Here is a 27,701-nt window from a genome sequence, read left to right as displayed (position 1 = left end):
GGTAGATATTTAAATTTTTGTCAAATTGAAAAGCCCTGGTTCCCAACAGACTTCATGCCACAATGTGTAGTTACAGATTTTCTGTTTTATATCAAAAGAGACAGACATGACTATCAAAAACACAAAATTATCACTATGAGGAGTGGGGGCACAGCTGGACACCTGGGTCCCACCCTTCGGGGCGGCAGCACCAGGGGGAGCCAGGGGTTTGGATACCAAGGTCTTGTCTGTGACTCAGGTACTTATTCCCGGCTGCCCAAGGGAGGGGGTGATGGAAGGGAATCAGGCCTTTGAGAAGACAAAGGGAAAATTCCCAAATAAATAAGTATTATTAAAGTCCCCACACCTGAAGCAGCAATCAATGTTCCTGCTCAGCTGGAATTTAGAAAGATATCCTACTCTTTAAGCAGGATTTACTCTTTTGTTGCTGGAAGTGTCTCCAATAAGATGAAGAGAGAGACTTGGCTGGTCCCTAAGAAGCCCTCAGTTGTCCCTAAAGAGGAGGCAGGGCTGTGACTGCTTAGTTTGAGAGGGCCAATATTCAGGGTACCTGTCCCTGGCTGCCTGAAGGGCAGAGGCAAATCTCAAAGTTGGAATTGGTATCTTGAGGATAAAGCTTTTCATGTATTCCTTCCCCTATTTCACTGACAGAGGGAAGGCAAGGACACTCTCAGTGGCCCCGAGATGAGAGTTTAGCTGGTGGTTTTCAGAGCAGGTAACTCTGAAGTAGTTGGCTCCCCACCTTGTTCCTCTTCATCCATGGCTGTGTCTGGGGAGGCCCCACCCCCATCCTCCTCCATCGGCTCTAGCCCCAATCCATCCAGCTCAGGGAAAAGTGTGTCATCCGGATACTGTGGATCTGGAGTGCTGCTGCCACAATCTACACAAGTCTAGGAAGGGAAGAAGATGGCATCAGGGTCTCCCAAAACCTCTCTCACTAGTCCCCCCTCTTACTTCCAACCCGTAGAGAGGTTACCCCTCTTTCTCACCATCACATCCAGGGCCTGGGGCAGCTGGCCCTTCCGCACCCAGGCATGCACAGCACCCAGCTCCCGACGCTGCTCTTCTGAAAACCGAGGCTGTTGTTTTTGCATGGCACGGAGCCTCTCTCGGTCCCGTTGCAGCACTGAAGCCGTATCCCTACAAGCATGGGAAAGGATAGACAAAATAAGGTTTTAAGTGTAGTGTCTAGAAGCCAGGCCACTCACATCTTCCAAAACTTAGGAATATGTGGGTGTCTCTTCCCCCTAGGACCTTACCAGTTCTCTATACATAAAACTCAACTTGCTACTGCCCTCACCATCCTCTAACTTTTCCCTCTTCATATTTTATTCCTCTTTCTTCTCAATTTCTCCTCCTTCTAGGACTGACTTCCCCCTTCCTCCTTTTGCCCAACCCAGGTTTCCTACCTGGAGGGCACTTGATAGGTCATCATGACCCTATGGTCAGCATTAGCCATGAGTAGCCAGATGGGATCTTGCAGAACATACTTAATGACCTGTTCGCCAGGCCCTGCCCCTGGATCTACCCCAATCTGGGTCCCTGTTGGCTCAGCCTCAGAGGAGTCAATACTCCCAAAATACTTGCTGGTGTGGCTGCTCTGGCTGCTGCCTGAGGAAAAGGGAAAAGAAGAGTCAGAGAGGTCAAGTCTTCCTGTTTTAAAAGGGAAAGAAAAAAGAACAAATGACTTCAGGGGAAGTGGTGGGGTGTGGCTGGGGAGCCAGGATTGTTCATCTTAAAGGAAGATGATTAAATGATGACCCCCTCCTAAAAAGGAAAAGAAGTCCCCTGTACTTACGAGTGATACTGGCTGAGGTGCTACCACCATGGGAGCCGGAGCCGGAGCCAGAGCCAGAGCCAGAGCCAGAGCCAGAGCCAGAAGCCAGGGAGCCCGATGCAGCTGAGCCAGTGCCAGATCTGGAGTCCTCCTGGAGCAACAGCTCCAACAGGTCACTGGAGCCTGACAGTGCATCCTGATTAGAGGATTCATTCATCTCCACCTAGGTGGGTTTGGGGAGGGAACCGGGAATCCGAGGCTCAGGCCTGGAGAGGGTACAGGTCAAGCTCTTCCTCCCCTCAAGCCCCTCTTCTCCCCCACCCAATACCCAAGTGACCGCAAACTCAGTATCCCTTCCCCAATTCCAGAAGCATGTTGTAAGCAATATTGTGACACTGGGCATACACAGACAGAAAGAGAAATAGTCCATGGCCTTGAGGGATTTGAGGAATCTCCAGATTCTCAGGAGAAAAAGAAAAGATTAAGGGACAAAAAAAGAAATGGGAGAAAAAAAGGAAAGAAAGGAGGGAGGCAGGCAGGGGTGGGAAACAAAGAGGAGAGTGTGTGTGTGTGTGTGTGTGTGTGTGTGTGTGTGTGTGTATCTGTGTGTCTGTGCGCGTCTGTGTGCCTGTGTCTGTGTGTCTGTGTGTGTGTCTGTGTCTGTGTGGGAGGGGGCACTAGGGGAAAGACAGGCTGGCATGAGAGTAGAAGGGAAAAAACAACGTGAAAGGGGACGGAAAACAAGAGACAGCAACAGATAGATCCAAAGACCCTGAGTTCATTACTAGCAGGGAGATGGAAACACTAGAAGGGAACAGGACACAGAGAAGATCTGTGGGCAGATGCTTACCAGTCCAGCTTCTGGCTGTGCAGCCTCCTTGCCAGGAGGGGGTGGCCTGGGATTGCTCCCAGGCTCCCCAACTGCGGCTCCTCCTTCCCCCCGGGTAGTCTCCTCAAGCTGCAGCAGGTTCAGCTGGAGTGGGGAACTGCACCGTGAGTTGAACAGGGGTGAATCAGGGCATTGGGGAGGGCTAGGGGGCAGAGGAGGTAAAGATGGGGAAGGTGAACAGGGTGCAGGAGTGAGAGGCCTATCTGAGAGAGCCTGAGGAGCCCCACAGGGGTAACTGGTGGGGGCAGAAGGAAACAAATAGTTGGGTAGGACCAAGGCTACCATAGGAGTTACCAAGGGGGAAGAAAAGGGAGAAGGAGATGGGGTAGGAGCTGAAGGTTGAGGGCAACCTCTGGTTGAAAAAATGGGGAGGGGGTAGGTTTGCACCACTGTTGGGAAAGCAGCAGATGTGGGTGGGGTGGGTTGAGAGGGCCATGGAGTGGTTGGAGGTGTTGAGGAGGGATGGGAGGTATAGCCAGGAGCCTCAGTCAGAGGAAGCTGATGGTGCCTCGAACGTTTGGCTTTTGATTTGCCATGGTGGCGGCGGCCAGAAGGAGTAGGACCATGGCAGAAGCCTGTGAAAGGGCAAGAGAGAGTGAAATTAGTGGACTTGCCAACCCTTCTGGTAAATGCCCCCCACTCACTACTGCTACCATCACAATGACCATCCATCCATTCATTCGCACTTGATGGTTTACAAAGACTCTTTATAAATAGCCCATGGAGTTGGAACTTCAAGTATTAGGTTTTACAGATAGAAAAACTGAGGCTAAGTGGGATTCAATGTCCTTCTCTGGGTCATACAACTAGTAAATATTAGGACTGATATGTGGATACTGGTCTCCTGGCTTGAGGTCCAGTGTTCTTTCCACTGCAACCCACTGCCACTACTCTGACAAGCTGGAGCTACAGCTGGGACAAAACCCAGAGAAAGTCCAAAGAAACATCACTTTCCAGTCTAGAAGGGCGAGGAGAGTGGTTCTAGGGAAATGAGGGGCAGAATTAGGAGAAGGCTATTCATTAAGAAATAGTAAGAATTGTAAGGTGTAAAATGAATAATTTTGGGGGGGGATTTTAAAAAATTTATTTAGCATTTTATTTTTCCCTAATTACATGTAAAAACAATTTTTAACATCAATTTTTAAAATTCTGAGTTCCAAATTCTCCCTTCCTCTCTTCCCACCCTCCTCATTGAGAAGGCAAGCAATTCGATATAGGTTATACACATGTGCAGTCATGCAAAACATACTTCCATATTAGTCATATTGTGAAAGAAAACACAGACCAAAAAACAAAAAATCTCAAGAAAAATAAAGTTTAAAAAGAATGTTTCGATCTGTATTGAGACATCATCAGTTCTTTGTCTGGGGATGGCTAGCATTTTTCATTCTAAGTCCTGCAGAGTTGTCTTGGATCACTGTATCGCTGAGAACAGATAAGTTATTCACAGACAGTCACTTAGAGTACTGTTGTTACCTCGTACACAGTACATTTCACTTTGCATCAGCTCAAGTCAGTCTTTCCAGATTTTTCTGAGAGCATCCTGCTCATCAGTTCTTATAGCAAAACATTCCACTACAATCACATAGCACAATCTGTTCAACGATTTAAAATCAATAATTTTGTAAATTAAAAACCAATAAAATAAACCAATAAATAAAACCAATGTAGCCAAGATTAAAAGAAAAGCAGAAAATTGGGGAAAAATTTTTTACAGACAGTTTTTCAGATAAAGGTCTCATATCTCAAATACGTAGAGTACTTTGTTAAATTGATAAGAATATGAGTCATTCCCCAGTTGACAAATGGTCAAAGGGTATGAACAGGCAGATTTTGGATGAAGAAATCAAAGCTATCTATAGTCATATTAAAAAAAAGCGCTCTAAATCACTATTGTGATGGCATACTGCTGTGCCAAAAGAAAGGATGAGCTTGCTAGTTTTAGAAAACAACAAGTGAAATGAGCAAAAACCAAGAGAATACTGTATACAGTAACAGCAACATTGTTCTAAGAACAACTTCTTAGGTTTTCTTCTACGAATAAAAATCCTTCCATTATCTCCTGCTGCAGTCTAGGACCCTTCCCCTCCAAGCGAGAAAGCAAGAGAGACTGGGATGGAGGGAGGTGTTCTCTTTCCTCAAACCACCCATTCTCACAAGCTGGGGTTCTACCCTCTCCTCCAAGTCCATCCAAAACCCTTCTTCTTATCCTAGGCTATCCCTGTTTCTCTACCTACCTCAGTACCCTTTAGTTCTGATGAACATGAAGCTATGTTAGACACCTCATGTTTCCTAGGGCTCCAGCCCATATTACCATTTTAGATATCTCCTCTTTCTGGGATACATTTATGAGCTGGTAGTGGGGAGAGGCCGAGGGATGAAATTACCTCGATCAACAGGGGGTGAAGGTCCCATGGAAGGGGTATCAAAGACACGGAGTCTGCTAAGATCCCGAAATCGGGTAAGGAAGGCCTGTTCCTCCTTCTGTGTGTGAAGTGACAATACAGCTTTGGTCAATCCCACAGGGCGATAGGCATCAGGAGTGGGGTCAGGAGTGGCCATTGTTGGACTGGGAGCTGGACCAGAGGTCAGGCCAGGCAACTCCTCCATCATGACAATATCTGTACGAGGTTAAAAAGAAGTAGAGGAGAAGAGATCAAACACGATTCATGCCTCACATATTCGTTCACCATTCTGACTTTACTCTCTCTCTCCTCATTTCTCAAATGTTCCAGCCCCCTTACCTCTGCCCATCCTCCTTACTCCAAGTCAATAGCCTAGCTCCCTTTTTACCCACAAGAATCACCACCTTTCCTCCTCCAAACACTTCAATTTGAATGTTTACATTGGTCACATGTGGGACAATCAACCTTGGGTCTAGCCCTGAGAAGGGCTTCTTCCCCATGCAAAGCTCTCTAGGGAAACAAGAATGTCCTGCTTCATTCCAGCAGTTTTTATCCAATTGAGAAGGTCTCCTCATGGCATCACTTTTTCCATGTCACTATGGGATTACACATTTTTTCTGTCATCACCGGAGGGGACATCATCTTGTTATTTCCTCTCCAGTTCTAGCCACTGTTACTTCTCTGATCTTTGATCTCCTGCTCTCTATTGCAATAGTTTTAATGGATAACAAATTCATAAAAAGAGAGAAATGTAAACAAAATGGGTAAGGGGTGGAGACTGGGAGGAGGCAAAGGCCACAGATAAGAAGCCACAGCCATACAGGGTTATGTTCTGAGGCTGAAATGAGAGGAAAGTAAGAGCAAGGATTAACTGAGAGGTTTAAAAAAAGGCACAAAATTTGGGGGAAATGCCAGTCAGGACCCCAAAAGATCCCCATTCCAATAAATTGATCCAGAATTGTATTAGAAATTATCAGAATACATGGGGGTGAAAGAAGAAAAACAGAAGGGCAAATATTCTACCCCAAAAGCATCAGAACCTAGAACTTGCCCAGCCAACCCATGGCTCTAGCCCACCCTCTTCAATACCCCACCCCCATACCCGACTCCGGGGGCTTCTTGTCTCCTACATGGACGATTGTAGAGCTGAAGCTACACTGACTGGTGATGGATACCACACTCTCTGCCTTATTGGCAAGGGTGAGAGGGGTCAGTGGACCTCCCACCACTGGCTCCTTCTGGAGGGGGGCCCCCTCCCGGGACAGTTCTTCTGGTGGATCTGTGCAGAAAGATAAGCACCAGTTAGAAGGTGCAGTGGGATGAAAGTGGGTATGGGAAAGGGAAATGCATTAATGGAAGAGGACAAGGAACCAGGGAGCAGATTTCAAAATGGAAGTAAAGAAGGACCACCAAAAGGATTGGAGGCAGTATGGGAAAACCACCTCCATGAAATGTATGGGGAAGGGAAAAGAAGCAGACCACACAGAAGGAAAGCAACATGAAGGAGCAGAAAGGGAAACCAGGAAGGAACAAGGAAAAGAAGAGGGAAAAAAGATGGCCACAGATCAGAGAGGATGTGCTACTGGGAAAGGGGAAAGAAAATACAGCAAGACTGGGCACAGAGTCAGAAACTGGACAAGGTGCATGGGTGGGGTTAGGGGGAAGAAGAGAAGAGGCCCGTGTTGGGAAGGCTGGGGGAGGGAAGAGAGTGGCTAGAGGATCCAGGGAAGGGCAAAGCTGAAGTACACGACTTCTTTACCTTTCTTGGGTACTCCAGGGCCCTGGCTTGTCTTCTGTCGGTCATCATCAGAGGTGGAGGATGCCGTGTGGGAAGAGAAGGCACATTTCCTCTTCACTGTGTTGGGGACATTACAGCTCTCTAGGTAGCTGAGGGGATGGAGAGAGAAAATGAAGCAAGCTGGAATTGTGTGTGGGCAGAGGCGAGTATGGTACATGGACAACTTAACAGAATGATATAAGGATGACAGAGTGGGAGAGGGGGACAGGAAAAGGCAAGCCATCCTAGGGGACTTAGAAGCACTGAGGGATGCAGTGTCCATACCGGATGATGCTGTCCAGGCAATTGATCTGCTGGTAGGAACAGCTGGATGGCTCTTTTCTCTCTGAATCCTCAGGGGCAGTACCAACCACAAGGGGCTGAACCTGGTTCAACCCAGGGCCTGGTTCCAAGGGTCTGCCTGGGAGGTCCCTGGTCTTGAAAGTATCTGGGGCTGGAAACAGCACAAGTAGAAAATTATGGTAGGTGTGACTATTCCTCGGGTATTGGTACAGGGTACCCCATTTGGTTTCTGCGCTCCGTCCCACCAAGCATAGCCATTTTCTCACCTGAGCATGGGGGCCAGTTGGGTTGGGACCGAGAATCAATGAAAAGCTGCTGACCCTGGTGCTTCACAAGATGCACATCTTTACAGATCTGCTGGAATGTGACCTGGAGGGGAGGGCCACAGAATGGGGATTATTTGGGGTATACCAAGAAACCACACACTGTAAAGAGAAGAGAACAGCCCTTGAGATGGGCAGTTGGTGAGAAAAGAGAAAGACCAGGAGCCAGAAAGAGAGAGTGACCAAATAATATTCTATTATTATTGATTATCAATGTCATCATCATCAATACTGAGGCAGGAGCAGGCAAGGCACTCACTGGAGCAGGGGGCCCGGGATGATCCGTGTCTCCACCATTGCTGTCACTGGATGACTCAGGGCTCAGAAAGGGACCTGGAGAGGTTGGAGGGCCTAATCCACATGCTCCTGTGGGACTCACACTATGGACTGGCTGGGGAGAAAAAAGAGAAGAAAGTAACGAGAAAGCTTAAAGCTTTCAAAGTCGGGGTGTGTGTGTGGGGGGGGCATCTAAGCCTGCAGCAGCTCCATTATAGTTCTATCTATTTCCTCTCACCTGCAGCAGTAGTCGGTGGATCTGTTCTGAGAGCTCCTGGATGTCTGGGTCCATAGCTCTTGAGGGGACTGGGACAGGAGCTGGGGCTGGGGGAGTGAATACATCCTCATTGAGGGGAGCCCTGGGGAGGAGTAAACAGAGAATCAATCTACCGGGGGAAATACAAGTTCACAGATACATATTACAGACACACATACACACAATGGCAATCTGGCACATGTGAGGAAGGACTGGATTCCAGACAAGGAGGACAGCCTGGACACAGAGGTAGAAGATGGAATGTCATGTCTAGGGAACAGCAAGTAGTTTGGCCAGTGCACAAAGTACACGAAGGGGAGTAATGTGCAATTATCATGGAAAAGATAAAGCAGATGTGGGATGTACAGAACTTTACAGATGAAAGGTCTTGGTTTAAACCCATGCATTTATATTTGACTCTATAGGCAATGGACAGTCACAAGCTTTTTAAACAAGGAAGTAACACAGTCAGTCCCTTAACTGAGATATGTTCATTTGACAGGGGTTTGGAAACAGAGAAGTCAATTAGGAGGATTAGTCCCAGTGATGAGGGCCTGAATTAGGGTGGCTGTGGTATAAGTAGAGAAAAGGGGAAGGCTGCAAGAGATGTAGAGGTGGAATCAAGAACACTTAGCAAATGATCAGATGTGATGGGAGATGGAATAAGTAGAAGAGTTAAGGAAGATGCCTAGACTGAAAATGATAGTGCCCTTGACAGAAATATGGAAATTAGGAGGAAAAGCAGAGTAAGGAGAAAGATAATGAGTGCTGTTTTGGACAGATGAGTTGGAGATGCCTCAGTAGAGTTTCAGATAGAGATATACAACATACGTGTTAATAAAGCAAGGAAAAAGATGTGGGCTGGATATACAGATTTGAGCGCTATCTTACATCAAATTAAAGTTGAGTTCTGGTGAGCTTCTGGGATTAATGAAACAACATAGAAAGAAGAGAGAAGGACCAAGGATTGGGGTCTGGGTGCACCCAGGAGTAGAAAGGGAGGAGTTACTCAGGATTTTCAGATGGAAAGGGATGAGGAGTGATAAGATAATCAACAAGAGGTTCAGGAGGAGAAGTTATCATAAAATTGAACTGCTAAACTAACGGGCCTAGATTTTGAAGGGGAGAAAGTGAGGCTAGGGCAAGGGCAACAGCTTGACGAAGCAGTGAGGATGGAGAGTAGCTTTAGAAAGGATAAAGGACAGGAAGAAGTAAAGAGAGTGTGAAGCTAGAATGCTGAAGGGCTCCTGATCCCAAATTCTTCAAGTCTGCTTAACTTTTGGGATCCTCTGCTTACCCATCCTAGACTGCCCCTTCCAGCTTATCTTCCCTCCCTCTCCCCACTCCATCATTCTTTCACCCTAACAGGATACTCACGTTCGAACTTTGTGTCTACCCAAAACAAAGGCTACTTTTCGACTCCAGGGATGGACAAAGCCAGCCCAACTGGTGTCCATGGTGACATATTCCCCATTTCGGGCACAGAAGCGGATGGGGGAGTGGTCAAAAGGTTGGCCTGATAGCTGCAAAACTGTAGGATGATCAAGAGGGAAAATAGGTTGGTGGAAACAATAAAGTAGAGTTATCTGGGGGTTGTAATATAGGGAGAAAAGGCATGTCAGAGACAGAGGTGTGCAGGGAGAGGAGCTGCTGGAAAAAAGGGAGAAAAAGCAGAGAGCTAGGCAGCAAAGACTAAGCAGTAAGAGAATAAGACATGAAGGAGACAGGACATAAGAACGGCACCATGCAGGAAAGTACTATCAAAGGAAAAAAAAAGGATAGCCCCCTTTGGGAACTTACTCTTTTTGTGGATTGCCAACATGAGAGGTCGGTCTTCAGGGTGTAAAAAAAGGAGCACTGGGGCCCCCAGCAGATCCTGGGGCAAGTATCCCAGCAACGGGGCAGCCCTGGAAGTTGAGGCATCATTGAAAGAGGAGCCCTCAGTCCTTAAAGCTTTATGCTCCCAAACACTTGATCTTCCATATTCCCAGGGGACCCCATTGTCCAGTCCTACTTAGCCCCAGGATCTTTCGTTATCATTCTAACCCCATCTATCTTCAAGGATCTTGGCACTATATCAGATTGCTTGCCATCTTGCAGAGGGGGGATAGGAGGGAGGAAAAAAAATTTGGAACTCAAAATCTTATAAAAAATGAATGTTGAAAACTATTACATGAAAACTGGAAAAAAATAAAATACTATTTAAAAAAAAAAGATCTTGGCACTAAGTCCCTCCCCCTCAGGCTTCACCTCTCATCTACATCTTGGAACAGACAGCTAGGTGTGTGCCGTGTCGTGAAGATCCTCTTGTCGGGGGGAATCCTGGGAGCTAGAAAAGGCAGGAGGGATCATCATTATCTAGAGTCTTCTCTGGCAATAATTCCAACACCAACCTCTCTAGTCCTATATCATCTCTGATAGCCTCTGCACTCCTAAAATCACATCTTAGTGCTAGAAAATAATTCAAGGGATTATGTGGTCCAATCCTTTACCTTGAAGCTAGGAGGGTCTTATTATCCCTCATCATACAGATAAGACCACTGAGGCACAACAGGCTATTGGACTTTCCCAAGGTCACAGAGCTAACAGGTGAGAGAGGGAAGATTAGAAAGTCAGGCATCCTGACTTCTAATACAGCATTCCAATGACTCTTAAGGAAAAAAAACGACCAATGAGAGTCGAATTCACCAGCTTTCAATGGCTCCTTCTATATTAGAAACCTGATGCATTCTCTTTTGTCACATATAACTAGATCTCCTTGGCCACAACATTTTATGCCCCTGATCTTTATTACCTAATTCTTTCTTGATTTCCCCGTTTTCTTTGCCTCTTTCCCTCCCTGGATCACCCCCCCTCAGTATTCCTTTCTACTTACCCTCATAGCCAGAGTGAATGCGTTCAGCAATTAGCAGACAGCATGGCTGTGCTGGGGCTCCATCTGAGAGCTGGATCTTAGTCACATAGGGAGTCAGTCGAAATGGCTGGTATCGGGGACTTGGTTCCCGATCTGGGCCACCTCTGGTTTTGGGGGCAAATGGGCAACAGGTAGCATCACAGGAGAAACAGGGAGAATGAATGGATCCTATCTCTCCCTACTCTCCATTCATAATGTTCATCCTCCCAACCACCTTAGACCACAAGCTTATGACCCCTGAAACCAAGAGACAAACAGTCACTGAATAAATAACCTTCCTGTTTTGCCCACTTTGTTCTATTTTTTCCTCCAACTTACCTGATCCTGCAGAAGACTGATTTCTCCTGTGTGAAATCCATGGGACCTGAACCTGGGGAGACACAGGGAAGCAGGGTAAATGCTGTCATGCCTCTGACTTCCAGACCAGGGATGCTGTGTCCCCTCTCGCTCTTTCATGCCTGAGACTCTTTACCTCCCTAGCTAGAAATTTCAGAGTCTATTAACCTTCACTCCTACTCTGGTTCCTTGACTTGGCTCTACTACTTCATTCCACATTTCACATTGGTACCACACCACCTCCAATCCAAGACTTCCCCAGTTCTCACCAGCAGAGGCCCGGGAACCCCACGTGGGTAAGCGAGAGGGGGCAGTGGAGCCATAGAAGACACCAACATCCTGAGGGGCCAACAGTTCTGAGAACCGGGCACCCCGGAAGACTTCTTTCTTGCAACGCAGAAGAATAGCTGCTTGATCCGAAATGTAGACAATCCGGCCAGTGAGAAAAGAGACAGCCACCGAGAAAGTGTCCTGGGAAGAAGAGAGGGCAGCCACAAAATGGGTCAAGGTCAGGAGCTGGCCAACTCAGCCATCCACACAATGCTGCCCAGTGAAGGGAAGGAAGAGAAAGAAAAAAAGAACTGAGAGGCAGGGAGAGAAGGAAGGAGGAAACAAGCATTTATATAGCAAATGCTATGTGACAGGCATTGTGCTAAGCTCTGGACCAATATTATCTCATTTGATCCTTGTAACAACCCTAAGAGATGGGTGCTATTATCATCCCTACCTTAGAGTTACAAGAGACACCAGACAGGTAGGGACCAAAAATATGTGAGAGAGGGAAAATTAAGACAAGGAAGGTAGAAAAGTAGAGGGAAGAAGAAGAAGCAGAAACTGAGGTCAGGTCTAGGGGAGGGGAAAAAAGACTGGAAGAAAAAAAGAAAAAAGAGGGAAGGGGAAGAGAAGGCAAAGGACGAGATGCTGACCTGATTTCGAAGAGTGTACTCAGATGTGATGTGCTCTAACTCCTCCAAGGTATAGCTGGACATGTCCATGGAGCAAGGCTGCCCCTCCTCTAAGCTCCACTGCTGGTAGTAATCTTGATTGGCTGCAGAGGAGGTGAGGCTAAAGTCAAGAGTGCCCTCTTCCCGCTGTGTGCCAGACACTGCAGGCCTCTGCTCTTCCACACGTCCCCTAGCTGCTGATTCCCTCATCCCCCCTTTCCTTCTACTCCTAGGCCCTTCTCGAGCCCATTGTCCCTCAACGTCCCCTACTTCCTTCCAAAGCCCTGGACTCATTGCCAGTACAATTACTGCTCTACAGTCTAACATCAACATCCCCAAGTTTTAGCTTACCCTGGACTTGTTTAACACAGGCAAGTGCATATTGCAGTGTGGCCAAAGTCCCTGATCGACCCTTCCCTCGGCGCTCTGGTGGGAGTCTACGTTTCAGCTCTCGGAGGGCAGTCATCAGCTCCTTCTGTGTTCGAGCTCGGGCTGACTGCTCACTGCTGCAGAGGGGAAAAGTGGTAGAGGGAACAAGAGACATCAACTACCAGGAATTCGGCGACCTATTACATCCAGGAGTAAATATAAAGCTCTTCCTTCTGGCAAACATTCTCCAGGAATCCAGGTCTATTCAATCCCCATCCCCATCATTACCTGCAGCCACTGGTTGAAGGGTTATCCTGCTCAGAGCTGGCACTCAGGAGGCTGTAGGCAATGGAACTGCTTGGAGGGGATGGGCTCTGAGAGTTGGTGCTGGAGAAAAAAATAGAAAACATAAAAATAAGAGTTCAGTCACTATTCATCACACAGTAGGTAGCATCCTAGTATGACAAGAACCTACTAACACATACCATCTTCTGCCCCCTCCCAAGGTATCTGACTGCCATTTTCCTAAGTTTCTCTGATTCTTTCCTTAGACTCCTCAGCCACTTCCATATTCATTATTCACATCGTTCATGATACCTAGGTTCCATCACCCCATCATCCTTCCTCTTACCTCTTGCTGCTCTCTGTCGTCTCCAGCAGGGCAGAGTCCTTCCCATGGCCAGAAGAAGAGCTGTGGGAACTATGCTGGGAAGTACCCTGGGACTCCGGTCCATTGGACTCATTGCCACTTGAACCATTGCTGTTTGCATCTGTATCATCCGCGAGGCCAGGACCAGGGCAGGGTCTGTGTTCGGGGGGTCCAGGGGATTGGGATCCCCCTGAATCAAACCCTTCACCAAGCCCAGGGCCTGATCCCCCTGCCCCACTGCCTCCCTCAATGGCGCCATTCATGGTGGTACCATGGGGAGGACAGGGGGAGAAAATCAGTGAAGGGGGAGAGGCCACCACGAGGGAATACAACAAGGCCCTTAAGGGCAGGAGTTTGCTTGGTTGGGAGAAGGAAGGGATGAAGTGGCAAAAGGTGATGTCAGTGAGGACTGTGGGGAGGGAGCACTGCTGGAACCTGGAGGATGGAGAAAGAAGGGGAGAAGAAGGAGGAAGAAGGCTTCTCACCCTCTCTCTAACTCTGCTCGGGCAGCCAATCACTCTTCCCACCACTGTGACCCTCAGGTCACACATGGACCCAGGGCCTCCCAATATCTAGTCCCCTCAATCTGGGGCCCAAGCTTTTACTCTTCCCTCTCTATTTTCTATATTGGTATAGCAACAGATCCTGCTCTGGACACCAAGGAAGGGTCTCCTCTAAACATACATACATTCATCATAGATCATGGGCTTTACAGCTGGAAGAAACTTTAGAGTACTAATTCAATATCCTAATTTTATAGATGAGCACATAGAGGAGTCTGAATAATTTGCTCAAGTTTACAGTTAGTAAAGAGAGCTGATATCTGAACCCAGATCTTCTGACTCCAAATCCAGTACGACAGGAAACTATCATACATATACACACACATATACGTATATAATGGTCCAAGAAAGATGATACTATCTATAATTAATTTTATGAACCTTAAAGTCCCATATAAATGTGACATTCTTTCCCTGATGATTTTCAGTAATGCCTGAAAAACTTTATTCCAGAACCGATGGAGACTGAAGGGGGACAAAGAAGGGAAGCTGAAAGCTGATGGGTTAAAGGCGTTGGAGAACAATCAATGTGGCAGTGGAAAGTGGCTCTGGGATGGGTTCAGATCCTCACCTCTGTGTGACCTCTTAACTGCCCAACTAAATGACCTTTCTCTTCCTTCCTCCCCTATCTGCATCCACTGACATCGATGATCCCCTGCTCCTCTTGGACACCCTCTCCTCTAAGTTTTCACTGCTCTCCCTTGCTTCTTGCTCGACCGCTCTGACCACCCCTCCTTCGTCTCCTTTGCAGGAGTTTCATCTAGGACACTCCTGCTAATCACAGATGTCCTCCAACAGTCTGTCCTTCTCCCTCTCTACTACCTTGTTTGGGGAATCTCATCAGTTCCCACGGGTTCAATTATCCTCTCTATGTAAATGATTCCCAGATCCATATATCCAGCCGGAGTCTCTTTCCTGAACTCCAGCCATCCACTGCCTTTTGAACTGGATGTCTCTCAGGCATCTCAAACTTAACATGTCCAAACCTGAACGACTTCTCTTTACACCCAAATCCTCTCTTCTTCCCAACTTCAATCATATTGTCCAGAGCAAAGCCATGTTCCCAATCATCCAGGCTCACAATCCTCACAATCCTCACAACCACTCTTGGCTCCTCGCTCATACTCACCCCATATATCCAATCTGTTGTAAATCTACGTGTTTCTCTTTTCTCCACTCATTCAACAGTCATTATCATCACCACACCTCTGGACTACTCAGTTGTCTTGAGTCTCTCCTCAATGCAATCTACCTTCCATTCAACTGCCAAAGTGATTCTCCTAGAACGCAGATCTGACTTTGTTACTCTGCCTACCCCCAAACTCCAGTACCTCCCTCTTATCTCTGGAAACAAATATAAAATCATCCATTCCACATAGAAAACTCTCCAAAGGCTCCTTCCTACTCTCCTAGTGCTGATACTCCTGATGATCCAGCCACACTGGCCCAGATACTGAACCAGTCTCTCTGCATGAGCTGTCCCCATTCTTAGAAGGTTCTCCTTCCTCACATCCACTGCTCAGTCTCCCTACCTCCTCCAAGGCTCAGCTCAAATTCTACCTTCAGAAGGTCTCTCCTTCCCACCTCCTGCCTACCTTCTATCTAGTGCTATATATATGTGTATAACATACATGCATATATATACATATGTATCTTATATCTACCTAGTTATTTAGAGGTTGTCTCCCACGTTAGAATGCGAGTTCCTTGAGGACAAGAAGACAGCATGCATTTAAGGCAAGTCACAACCTCCTGGGGCCTCAGTTTCCTCATTTGTCAAATGAGGGGGCTGGATTGGATGATCACTGAAGTCCCTTCTAGTTCTCTATCTGGGATCCTATAATCCTTTCTCCTGAGGTTCCTGACACAGCTAGTCTGGCACGAGTGAGGGAGCTGAATAAGAGCATCTCTCCTCAATTCTCATCAAGGTACTGACTTTGTGATTGGGTTATCTGTGGAGAAGAATCCACCTTTATTTGAAAGGGAAGTCAAACTGGGAGAATAGCTCCTATATTTAGGACTCATGGGCTAAATTTACCTTGGGAGAGGGAAGGAGATTGGAGGTGGGGCTGGAGGAGGAGCCGTCGGTCTGTAATGCCCATGCGCACACTACACCAGCCACATACTTCAGCTAAAGGCTCTATTGTAGCCGGGGCAACCTACGTCAGTGGCTGAGCTCAGCGGTTGCTAGAGGAACCCAGAGGCCCTGAAGAAGGAATGGAAGAGGGAAAGGAGGAGGAATAACAGGGTGATTGCTTTTTCTTCTTTCCTCCCATTCTGTGGGGATCACACCCCAACCCATGTGCCTCCTGCAAATACGTGTAGGAGTAGGCGCATAAGTGGGAGATGTGATCCAAATGCAGCCTGACTAAGACCCCAGAGCATTCCTAAGTAACAGTTAGTAATGAACCTTGTACACAACCCTTACTTCCCACATTTCTCAATCACTTCAGTGTACACACCATTTTAAGTGGAGAGTAGGAGCTATGGCAGACTGTGTTGCCTTGAGTCTCTAAAAAGCAGAAATAATGAAGGCTCGGAGAGGTGGTTGGGAGCAGGCTGTAGAAAAGTGGGAAGGGACAGGATGAATGCTTGGGTTCCAAGAAAACTCAGCTAAATCTTTACTTGAAGAAAACCCTTATCCACTCCTCCACAAGATTCTCCACCCCAAATAATCACAGACTATGTTAGTGGCTATTTTCTTCTCCTTATCTTCTAGAAATTCAGCTCTTATTTCTGTAGCCTATATAGATTTCCCCACTTCCTTTTCTCTACCTCTTCTAAAACCAAGACATTAAATATCACTAGGTCTGGAGTGGGAAGTTACAGAGCAAACCTCTATTGTCTGTCTAGCTTCCCTTTCTGCCTACCCCCTACTTTTCTGTCTTCTAACCATGTTTCTCTCTCAACCCCAAGTATTTTCAAAACCAGAGCCAGGAGAAGGAAGAAGGCTGCAGCCAACAGCAAGAACTAGGTCTGGGAACGGGATGTTCTAGCCTTAGCCTGAGCTGACATCACAACCGGCACTGGGCCAGAGATAGGGGAGAAACTGCCAAAGGGAGTTCCTGGTGCGGTAACAAAGGCAGGGTGCAGAAGGGGAAGAATTCAGTAGAGGAATACTACTTCTTGGGATCCTAAGAAAAGTTGAGACTCTCACATGGATAGTTGTGAGCCTGGGATAAATGGGCTTCTTGCAGGGTAACAAGGGTCATCAAGAAAATGGGGGGGGGGAAGGGAGGAGGTGGTTCAAGATGATTTGGACATTGAGAGACTAGATTCCTGAAGGAGTTGTAACCCTTAAAAACTGGTGCTGGAGGGCAATGATTACCATGGTCTTATGAGTCTAACAGGAACATTTACACAGTGTTAGAGATAGGGGTGCTGAGGGCTACTAGGCACAGGTTAGTCATGCATAAGTTCTGATGAGAAAAAGGAAGATGGAAGGAAGCTTGCCAGGGACTGGGGGGGGGGGGGGGGGGATAGAATACTTGGGGATTCAGAGAAGGGATAGAAAAAACAGACTTACTTGTGAGGTAGAAACCCTAGATTCTCAGACGATTCCGGAAGTAGCCCAGGAGCAGAGGCCCCGAGGTAGGCTGCCAGGGTGCTGCTGGGTGGTTCTAATCTCTAGTGCCCCTACCTGCCTAGTCCTTTTCCCTGCCGGGGGCAGAAGAACTTCTCTAAAAGCAGAGAGGCGGGTTGCATAATGACAGGCATTGGCCATCACTGGCTTCCTGCCTGCTGATGCATAAGCTCTAGCTCTGATTGGCTGAGGATCCCGGCAAGGTGCCTGGTTGGCCAGCCACCCCCACTGAGGTCAGGGCTGTTACACACACGGCTGCACGTGGACCTGGGTGCTGCCACTTGGGCGGAAAGGCCCAGTACACTGGGATAATATATAGTTTTATAAAGCAAAGCAGAGATGTATGTGCGTATGTGCGTGTGTGCGTGTGTGTGTGTGATGATCATGGCTTTGCAAGATTAGCTAGACACCTTGATACTGGAAAAAGGTAAAAAAAAGAAAAGGGGAACAGAGATTCGGATTTAGAATGGATAAGATACTGATTCAGGGGAGTATAAGAAAAAATGCATCCTTTGTCAAGCGAACAGACTGTCCTCTTCCAGGGATTTCAATTACCACTTCAAGCCCCTCGGGCACCTGGGGCCAGTGAACTGGAGAGGCTTGGAGGAGTGAAAGGTAATCCTAGCTAAGACCCCTGAGTCATCTCCACTCAGGTATGCAGGCGTGGGCAGAGCAGACACAATATAAGGGGCATCTCTAGCCAATCAGAAGTAGAAAAGGGCAGCTAGAACCAATCAGGGTTTGATGTACATATGTGGGGGGGGGATGGTAACCGGTGAGGGACATCTAAAACCAATTGGAATATAGTGACAAAGCATGCCCTCCACCCCCACTAGGAAAGGCAAGTGTCCCAATGGCCTATCAGAGAAAAGGTCTCTCAGCTGCCCACTCAGTGACTTCTGTTCTCTGCTTCTCCAGGACACCACACCGAGCCTGAGAAGGCTGGGAGGTTAAGAGCAGGATGTGAGATTCGCCAGGGAGGAAAGTGAATGGGATCTGGAAGTAACCAGGAAGGGAAAAACATTCATTGCATCTTTTCAGATTTTTTTTTTAAATGTGTTTTGCTAATTTGTTCTCTCTCTTCCTCTTTTTGAAAATACTCTTTGCTATATGGAATGGCTTTCTGCAAGGGGGGAAAGGGAAACAAACACACTGAAAACAAAAAGATATCAATAAAATTTAATTTTTTTTAAAACAAGAGGAGAAGACAGTGACAATACACATGTAGGTCCCTGAAGGTACAAAAAGAGGAGACTAAAAACCGAAGAAAAACAGTGATCAGGAGTCTGGATGCTAGAAATAGAAGATTTTTTTTTCAAGAATGTCTGGGTACTAGGAATGAATTTGGGATTTGGAAGGTTGTGAGAAATGGAGGTTAAGAGATGGGGTGAGAAATACAGTATGAGTGCTAGAAAATCTGCTTTTAAGGACTGAAACCACCACCCCCACCCCCCCCCCGGAAACACCGCCATATGTGGAGAAGGCCCCAGAAATGCTGACATAACTAGGCATGGGGTGCACCAATCCCTCACCGTCACATGTGCTGAGATTTCCTTAACAATGGTCTCCTTTCTATAAGAGGGGGTGGGGGTGGGGTAGGGATACAAGAATTTTGAGGTCTCAAGATAAAACGGAAGCTCAAAAGTTATGAAGCAATCCTGTGAGTCTCAGAAGGGTACAAAGAGAACTCAGGATCCTAAAGGTCTGGTCTCCCCTTAAAGAAATTCCCTGTACCCCAACACACACTCTCTCCAATGTTCCTCTTGACCAACTCCTCTTCTCTCCTGGGACCCAGGTATTTCTATCCCAATCGGAGTCACCGCACTCCCAATCTTGGCTCGTTTTAGGATCCTATCACTTTCCAGACTGGGGATTCTCCCCTCCCCCCCCCCCCCACACCATATCAAACGAGATCATATTTGTAAAGTTAGCACAGTGCCTGGCACACGGTTGGCACTATATACATGCTTATTCCCTTCCCCTTCACTTCCTCCCTCCTTATCCTCCTCCACACCCGCTCCCCCCATGCCCAGTTTACTTCTCTTCGGTCTCTTTGTTCCCACAGTAACCGAGCCCAGCTGCCATCAATGAAAGGAGAAGGGGCAGGTAAAGGAGTGACGTCAAAGCAGAGGAAGGGGGCAGGCTGCAGGCGGGGCCAAGTGGCTTGAAGAATGTGGGGCAGGGATCCTGGAAGCCTGGAGAAGCAGTGGTTTGGGAGGCAGCCAGTGGGAGGGCGGTGGCCGGGCCAGTGAGAACATCTTGTTCTTTTGGCAGTCAGCCTAGGACATGCAGCCGTCCCGTCCCGGTTCTCTCCTCACCCTCCCTATCCCCACCCCACTCCCTTCCTGTCCCAAAGCCAGGTGTTCCTGGAGAGGCAGAATTGGGGGAAATAGTCGGCCAGCTACAGGACCCAGTTGTCAATCCTTTTTGTCCTACAATGAACCATACCAGACCTTCAAGTTCTATCATCGCTATACCCCAAATTTGCTCACGTGGTCATAAAAAGCCAGGGTGTGGAAAGCTGGGTTCTATAAGACTAACAAGGCTTTGCTTCCTTGCCTTCCAAATGCCGATCACAGTGGCAACCAAAGGTTACGGGACAGAGGTACAGGTACAAGATAAGAAAAACAAAGCAAAGTGCAGACAGAACTGGAGAGACTTAGGAGAAGACCAAGGGATCATCTACTGTTCTAGCTGGAAGTGAACCTGGAAGGGACCTGATGGAGAAGAGATCTGGCAGTATGGAGCATTAGGTTTAATTAAGCATCTGGAAAAAGATAAGTAGTTGGGAATGGGGCTGAGTGAAGGGGGTTTCCAGGAAGAGAAGCCAAGGGCTTTCAGGAAAGACTTAGGACAGTTGGGTCTTAGATACTACCTTGCTCTAAATCCCTCACTTCTGTTCCTTTATCATATTTGTATATGTGCAGGAATGATGAGAATGTCCTTCCCAGGTGTAGGGACAAAAAAGAGTTCCCTACCCTGCCTCTGGTCCTGTTCCATATCTAATACTCTGACAAAAGTTCTTGACTCTAGTGTTCAAGGAAGATGTCACTCACCTCTCTAATCTTTGTGTCTGGTATATACCTAGGATTCTTTGCCATCTGCCTAATTTTCGGCCTAGTTCCTGGAACCCAGGTGTCCAGTCCCTCTCAGCCTAGGGACAATACTATATGATATATCCTTTTCCAGACTCAAGAATCTGGCCCTTTGGCATCCAGCTCTCCCTTCCTACACCCTGAAGAACCCAAGAAACTGTCTGTTCCCTTCTATCTACTAGACTCCACTTTATTCAGAAGCTAAGCTGTTCAATCTCTTCTCCACATCCATAATCACTATCCTCCTTTATCTGGAACCCAGCACTATTATTACAATTTTCTATACGTTGATATAAGTATAGATCCCTTAACTGGTGCTCAAACAAACAGGCCCTGGGATGTGGATATCATCACTGCCCCCCAAAGCAAAGTAGCTTACTGGACTAGAAGTCAAGACTTGGCTTCTAGTCAAAGTTCTGCCAAAAATTAACTCTGTGGCCTGGATCAAGTACTTTCTATAGGCCTCAATTTTCTGATCTGTAAAGAGGGGGAGGGGGTGGCTGAGATATTTTTAATTCTTCTTCCAGGTCTAACATTCTATTGATTCTATTATCTTTTCCCCTAAACACCAACATTTCACCTGGTAAATTTCCTTCTAATCCCATAATTAAAGAATTAGGATAAAAAAAGGTATTTAACCTGAAAAAGTATTTCCATTCTGTTAATCATATCTCTCATATATCTCCATTTTTCCCACCTTGTCCCCCAATCATCTCCAAACCTAAGACCGATACCTCCTCAAGAACTCCATTTAATTCAACTTTCTACAAGTTTGGATATTAGAACCCATCAATATTGGATTTATGCATCCCATGAGGTCATCTCTAATAGTCCAAAATCTAATAGTATAATAAACAGCATGCTTTTCCATGTTTCAATATTTTTTGCACCATTGCATAGGAGGTATGTATACATACACATATATGTGTGTATAAATGGCTAGGCTACATACATGTACATATTGTATACACACACACATTTTTAAAAAAATAGTATGATCTCCTGAAAAGAATAATATAGAATTGGGAGTCAGGAGAGGCCTTGGTTTGAATTCTATCCCCAAGGCTTATTAGTTGTGTGTGGTCATATAGGAAGGTCTTAATAACCTGTTTCCTCATCTATAAAATGAGAATAATACATTCTATAGTACCTATCACAAAGGGCCACTGCGCTGATAATAAGAATAGCTAGTGATTTGCGAAGTGCTTTAGAAATATCTCATTTTATCAAATGAGATAATTTAGGATTATCTTAAAATGTATTGTAAACTTTAAATGATAGATAAATCAGTTATTACGATCATCACAAACTCCAGCTTGATGCTGAAGGAACTTGCCAAAGTGCTAAGATGGTACAAGACACCCTTTTATTTTCCAAATCTCTACTTTAATCAGTCTTCTATCTAGTTCACAATCCACTCCAAGTCATTCAAGTTCTACCAAAAGACAAGTACTTAACCCACTCCTCCAAACGACCACCATACATCTGAATCACCAAACCCCACATAAAGTTGTGTTGCGAGTAATCCTACCCTCAAACTTCACCTAGTCCTTGAAGTTTCTCCCAACCTGACAAGAATAATTTTTCCTGTCTCAGCACTTTGTTCTTAGCTCTCATGCACTCATCATATAGCTCTGTATTATATAAGTAATTACCTACTTACTTATTCCAACTTCCCCCACCGGCCTGCAAGCTTCATGAAGGGGGGGCTGTGGTATCTTGTTCTGTAGAGCCTCCTCCCATCTCCCCTGGCAGGACAGTGCCCATCATCACACAACCTGACTGTCACAGAAGCTCACCCCAGATATATATGGACAGCCCCTACACACACACACACACACACACACACACACACACACACACACACACACACACACACACACACACACACACACACACACACCTTCCCCAATGGTGTGACATCCACTCCCACGGAAACAGGATCGCCCTTAAATCCCGACCCTGGGACTTTCTGTACAGGTCACTCAACTACTTTGTGCCTCAGTTTCCCCCTCCTCAGGGAGCTTGGAAGAAAGCCTCAGAGAATGTAATAAAGGACGCCTTGCCTACCAGTGTAACCTGCTCCCCTCTGCGCACACGCTGGCCCGTGCCCCACTCACCACTTCCCCAACCTTCAGTCGGTCCCGGAGCTCCGAAGATCCAGGCTCTGGCCTCAAGCGCCCCTTAGTACTCCTTCCCCACAAGGATCCAGATCCGTCCCACTGAGGCCAGCCCCCTACAGAGCCGGCGCGGGACAACACCGCCCAGAAGCCCGGACGCCACGCCTCTGATGCGCTCATTGGTCTGGGCGTGCCGACCCATGCCCCAATCCGCGTGCCGCTGCCCCGCCCCGCCCCGTCCTTCCAAGAACTGTTCCCATTGGGCCCCGTCAGCCCCAGCTGTCTCCTCATTGGTCCTGGAGAAGCCGAACTGCGTATACTCCACGTGCTCTCAGCCCCCTCCCCCACCTCCTAGCGCTGATTGCTAGTTTCCCGACCGGAAATCACGTAGTTTTTCCTTTCTCAATGGCCATTGGCAAATGAAAATTCCTTTGGTTTGCCTCGTCCCCTACCGCGTGAGGAGGTCCCGCCCCTAGACGATTCTCATTGGCCACCTTTGGGAGGAGCTGGAGAGGACACGTGCGGGGCGCCTCACGCGGCCACTTGTTTACCAGTACTCAGCTGAATTTTTCCGTGACGTGACCAGCACCCACGGCCCCAAGCATTAGCGCAGGCGCGGCTGTAAGGGGAGGGGGAGAGCGTGAAGGAGGAGCTTGGGGCTGGAGAGCGGCGGGAAGAGGTGGGGTGGAGGGGCAGACAGTTTTTAGGTGAAGAAAGCTGTCTGGTGGCTGCGCTGGAAGGGTGTAGTGGGGGGCAGTACAGGGAATGGGCCACGGCGGGCGATGTGGCCTAGGAGGTTCCCCACCGACCCCGCGGGGCCGTGGAAGGGATACATGGCTGTGCCAATCGTGTCAGACTCCGCGAATGCCACCTACCGATCCATCAGTGAACAGGCATTTATTAAGCCCCTACTGTTGTGCCACGCGCTGTCCATCCCCACGCCACACTTTCTTCTGCTCACGGGAGTTCACAGTCTAATGCAGATAGCTGTGTACCAGCAAGGTGTGTACAGGATCAATTAGGGATAATGTCAGGACCCGAGATGGAGGAGATGCAGCCTCACAGCGATGAGATAAAGTATAAACCTTGGGGTGCAGTGTGACTCTCAGAGATTGGGAAGGCTGACAGCCCCAGCTGTAGAGCTGTGTGAATATGTGAGATAATATGCCCTTGAGGGACTTGGGATGTGGGGGATGCTGATGATGGTGGGAGCTGTGTGAAGATGAGGAAAGTGATGACTGGAAAATGGGGGGCTCCGTCACAGGAACAGAATTTTTTTTTAAATCACCTCCAGTTGAGCAAATCTCTAGCAATGTAGATACTTACACCTAGTAAGAACAATACTGTGCAACGTAAAGTCTTAAAAAATTGCTCAACAGCCGCACTGAAACAAGTGTGATTGTGCCCAGGAGTCATATAGCCAGTAGCTGTACTGTCTTTAATGATTCTATTTACTGCTGCTTTTGCCTAGTGATAATTAAGCTGAGGTGAGGTGTGATAACCTGAATTTGAGAGAGGGGTGGTGGAACTCAGAATGTGGAGCTTGGAAAGATCAGAAAATATATGAAATGATCAAGGGGTAAAATGAACTAAGATTGGGGTATTGGAGTGTTGAAGTCACCATGTCAACCTCAATTCCTTACTCTCCCAAACCCCCAATCATTAGACAAGTCTTACAACATCTCTCCCATCAGTCTTCATCACCTGTTACCTGGACTACTGAAATAACTTGTTGATTTGTCTCCCTGCCTCACATCTCTCCCTTTCCAGTCCGTCCTATACATAGCTGCCAAAGTGGTACAGGGGTCTGATCATATCATTTCTCCGATCAAAAACTCCAATGACTCCCTGTTACCTCTAGTATAATATACAGATTTTACTATCATATACCAAAAAGTTCGGCATTCAAAATCTTTCGCGATCTGACTCTAGCCTACAGTTCCAAATTTACTGCATATTATTCCCTTTCTCATGTCCTGCCAAACAGACATACTTGATGTTCTTCACAACATTCTAGCTCCTGCCTCAGTGGTTTCAAACAGGCTTTTTCCCATTACTGGAATTCACTCTCATCTCTATGTCTTGGTAAGGGATTAAGTCAAGGGAATGGACAATGAAGGCCTGGTTGTCAAGAGCATGCTCTTCCTGATGTAATGACCTTGAGTGGATGCTTGGTGAGCCAGCTTTTGGGCATCTGTAATGGAAACCCCTCCTTTCCAAATCATGGGTAGATATTCTATGGCTACTTTCTATCCATTGGCTATGTGGTGAGGAGGAGTCTTTTGATTTGATGCTGAGCCAGAACTTGGTGTTTATACAAAAGGTAGTATCTGGCCAAATGGATCTTTTCCTTTCCCTGGGGATAAGCAAGGGAGGTGAATTGCCTTGGGAGTCCTGGCTTCATAGCAGCTCCAGGTGCTGGTGAATGTTAACCTTCAGCCTCACCTGGAGCTTCCGAGAAGCCAGGAGCACATCTGTCTTTGTGGTGTCTATTTTTTTCCTGCTCTTCGGTGAAAAATATCAAAAATGTCTTCAACCTTTTGAGCAAGTTACCAGGGGTCTAGAAGCTGTAGTCCATATCAGAATTTACAAGCAACTGAGCAGATGAAGTGCTAGTGCTGCCTGCCCTAAGGAGCAACCTGCCTGACAGCCCCAGCAGGGGATCAACTCAAAGTTGCCTTGTCCTTCTACATTAAGGGAACAGTGACTGTGACTAATTTGGAAATAAATTTATAATGCTTTATAGCAACCATTTTGAGTTTGAAGTCATTCTTCCCAAGGACTGAGGTGATGGAAGGAGGAGTATGCCTTCCTAGTGTTAGAAGAAATGTTCCTCTGATATTTGGGGAAAATGTTTAATAAATTCTGCTCATATGTTATCTTCTCAGGAAATAATTCTTTGATACTAGGATGCTAATAACTGGGTCAATCAGAGACAAAGGGAAGATGTTCTTTGTCACCAGCCATCGATATGGGGAGAAACAGCCAGAATGAGGGTTTAAGCTGATAACATTTTAGAAGAACTTCATTTCCTTTTAGAATAGCCCTAGAACTCTGGAGTAGAAGTTAACTAGCTTCTTGGGAACCCAGCTCACCAGTGAGAGTGAAAGTTGGGATGAAAACACCTGGAGACTTTTTATGTGGGCTACACATCTTAAAATACTTAACGTTCTTCAAAGTACAGCTCAAAAGCTACCTTCTACATGACATTTTTCTTAGTGGCCACTCAGAGATGCACTGGATAAACAATGGACCTGGAGTTGGGAATCCAGCCTCACACTACTACCTGTGTGACCCTTGATAAGTTACTTAACCTCACTATCTGCCTCAGTGTCTTCATCTGTAAAATGGGGATAATAGCAAAGTGCCAAGCATATAATTAGCAATTAATAAATGCTTTTCCCCCCTTCAAGCTTTTACTGCTCCCTCTCCATTACCTTTTGTTTACTTATGCATGGAATTATACCCTGACAAAATGTAAGCTACCGAAGGGCAGAGTTTTGGGTTTTTTTATCTCCAGAACCTAACATACATACCAGATTATATATGTGTTTATGTATATATCACAGGTATATGTATATACATATATATGACACTTAACAAATGTTTGATTAAGTTGTGATATTGTGGCAAGAAGTAAGTGGGATAGAATATGAAAGGATACTCAGGCACAGCTGGGGAGCTTTATGATAGTGAGGCAAGGCTTAAAATATAAAAATGATTGGATTTTGTCCAGTAATGGAGAGCACATAACAAGTGTTAGTAAGGATATAGTTGCCTGAATTCTTACACATGTAATCAAAAGAGTTTAAAACTAATATAAGGGAAGAGGAAAGTAGTACCTCTCTACTTCAGTTGGGTCACAGAAAGCCTAGAATGTATAAATTTACACATTTACAAGGTGTAAATGAGGTGTTTTCACTGTAAAAGATTCTTTTCTACCTTGGTTTCTTTAGGCAATAACAAGGCCTCTCTGACTAAGTCAAGAAGGGAACAGTTCAATTCTGCATCTGTCAGACAACAGAGAAATATATTTCAGATAAACAGGAACATAGAGAGATAAGTCCCCCAAGCTGCAAGGAGCAAGACATCTGGCAATTTAGAGTCATGCTGAGGAGAGAAGCCGCCCCTGGGAACAGATCACGAAGACTCTATGAAGAGAGAAAGACTTTTTGAGCCTTGTAACATCAGGAATTGTACATTACCTTTGCTACACATGTGTCCTGCAGGTGTGCCTCACTGCCATTGTATTTTAAATTTGAGTGCATTTTTCCCTTGGACTCTGTGTGTACTTGTGGAAGTGTACCCCAGGTTCATAGGAGAAATATTTGCATGCCACCTGAATAAATGTCCTTGCTAAGAGCTAATTGGCTACTGACTGTTCATAGAAAGCACACTAGTAGGGGCTTATGAGCTACAGAGTTAGGAGAATAGTCATACAGGATTATCCCTATAATCCTGCCTCTAGTGTCCCCCACCTTTCTACCCCCTCATGTGTCTAATCTGTCTCTTTGCTGGCAAGCTGTTTTCCTCTCTTTGAGATTAAACTTCTGTTTAATTCCTGATTCTGTATCTGACCTGCTCTGGTCATCCACAGGTTAGAGGTCAGTTCAGCCCAGTTGCCTTTAATTGGTTTCACAAGTGGGATTATCTAGAGGATGAGCATAAAGGATTATTGTTATACCAAACTCAGGGCATAGCTTGCTTGTTAGGCCTTAGCTCTGGAAAACAGAGTGTCTCCCAATATCTTGACATCTGAAATAGCAGCTCTTCTCTGAAGACCTAGCGTTGAGTGGGAGTGCAACTTGGGGGAGTAGCCAAGGGGAGGTATAACAGTGAAAAGAGTGGAGTGACAGACTATGCTAGATAGCATAGAGAGAAGCTACAATGTAGAAAGAAAAAAAAATAGATACGTACAAATTCATAGGAGACAAAATTCAAGAAAGGAGACGACAATAAAACCCACAGTATGTGTGTGTTCGTCCTTGGTTGCCGAAGAAGACCATGTCATCAGAGAAATAATGACATGACTTGCCCTTGACTTTGTTTTGAGTGAGGGAGGGCTGTGTAGGTCACCAGCCTCACTTCTCCTCCAGAGCTATCTGATTCCAGTGACCAGATA

At 46.5% G+C, this 27,701-nt stretch overlaps 1 protein-coding gene and 1 long non-coding RNA gene across 8 annotated transcripts; one reads left to right on the top strand and one right to left on the bottom strand.

Moving 5' to 3' along the window:
* Nucleotides 1-65: 65 nt before the first annotated feature.
* On the bottom strand, nucleotides 66-22,775 carry PER1 (period circadian regulator 1). Of its 7 annotated transcripts, none has more exons than XM_072641122.1 (23): nucleotides 22,580-22,775; nucleotides 13,201-13,653; nucleotides 12,858-12,956; nucleotides 12,552-12,706; nucleotides 12,183-12,304; nucleotides 11,526-11,727; nucleotides 11,239-11,290; nucleotides 10,882-11,024; nucleotides 10,257-10,335; nucleotides 9,807-9,913; nucleotides 9,384-9,537; nucleotides 7,989-8,109; nucleotides 7,734-7,865; nucleotides 7,418-7,520; nucleotides 7,134-7,302; nucleotides 6,831-6,958; nucleotides 6,174-6,350; nucleotides 5,054-5,287; nucleotides 2,628-3,241; nucleotides 1,799-2,000; nucleotides 1,410-1,611; nucleotides 990-1,140; nucleotides 66-890 (listed from the first exon to the last, which is right to left on the bottom strand). In XM_072641122.1, the coding sequence occupies exons 2-23, from the start codon at nucleotides 13,479-13,481 to the stop codon at nucleotides 693-695; spliced, it is 3,825 nt and encodes a 1,274-aa protein (XP_072497223.1). In that variant the 5' UTR covers nucleotides 13,482-13,653; nucleotides 22,580-22,775; the 3' UTR covers nucleotides 66-692. The 7 variants fall into 7 exon arrangements, with proteins under 7 accessions (XP_072497223.1, XP_072497221.1, XP_072497224.1 ...); XM_072641120.1 differs by lacking the exon at nucleotides 22,580-22,775 and adding an exon at nucleotides 17,308-22,320 and having other exon boundaries at nucleotides 13,201-15,987; XM_072641123.1 differs by lacking the exon at nucleotides 22,580-22,775 and adding an exon at nucleotides 17,308-22,320.
* A 363-nt stretch (nucleotides 22,776-23,138) lies between these two features.
* LOC140525594 (uncharacterized) lies at nucleotides 23,139-26,941 on the top strand. The gene is made up of 2 exons (XR_011974066.1): nucleotides 23,139-23,581; nucleotides 26,536-26,941. It is a non-coding gene; the product is annotated as an uncharacterized lncRNA (long non-coding RNA).
* Nucleotides 26,942-27,701: the final 760 nt, after the last annotated feature.

This window comes from Notamacropus eugenii, chromosome 2 (assembly GCF_028372415.1).
Source record: "Notamacropus eugenii isolate mMacEug1 chromosome 2, mMacEug1.pri_v2, whole genome shotgun sequence".
In the NCBI taxonomy this organism is placed as follows: Eukaryota; Metazoa; Chordata; class Mammalia; order Diprotodontia; family Macropodidae; genus Notamacropus; species Notamacropus eugenii.
This window is presented reverse-complemented; position numbering and strand designations above follow the sequence as displayed.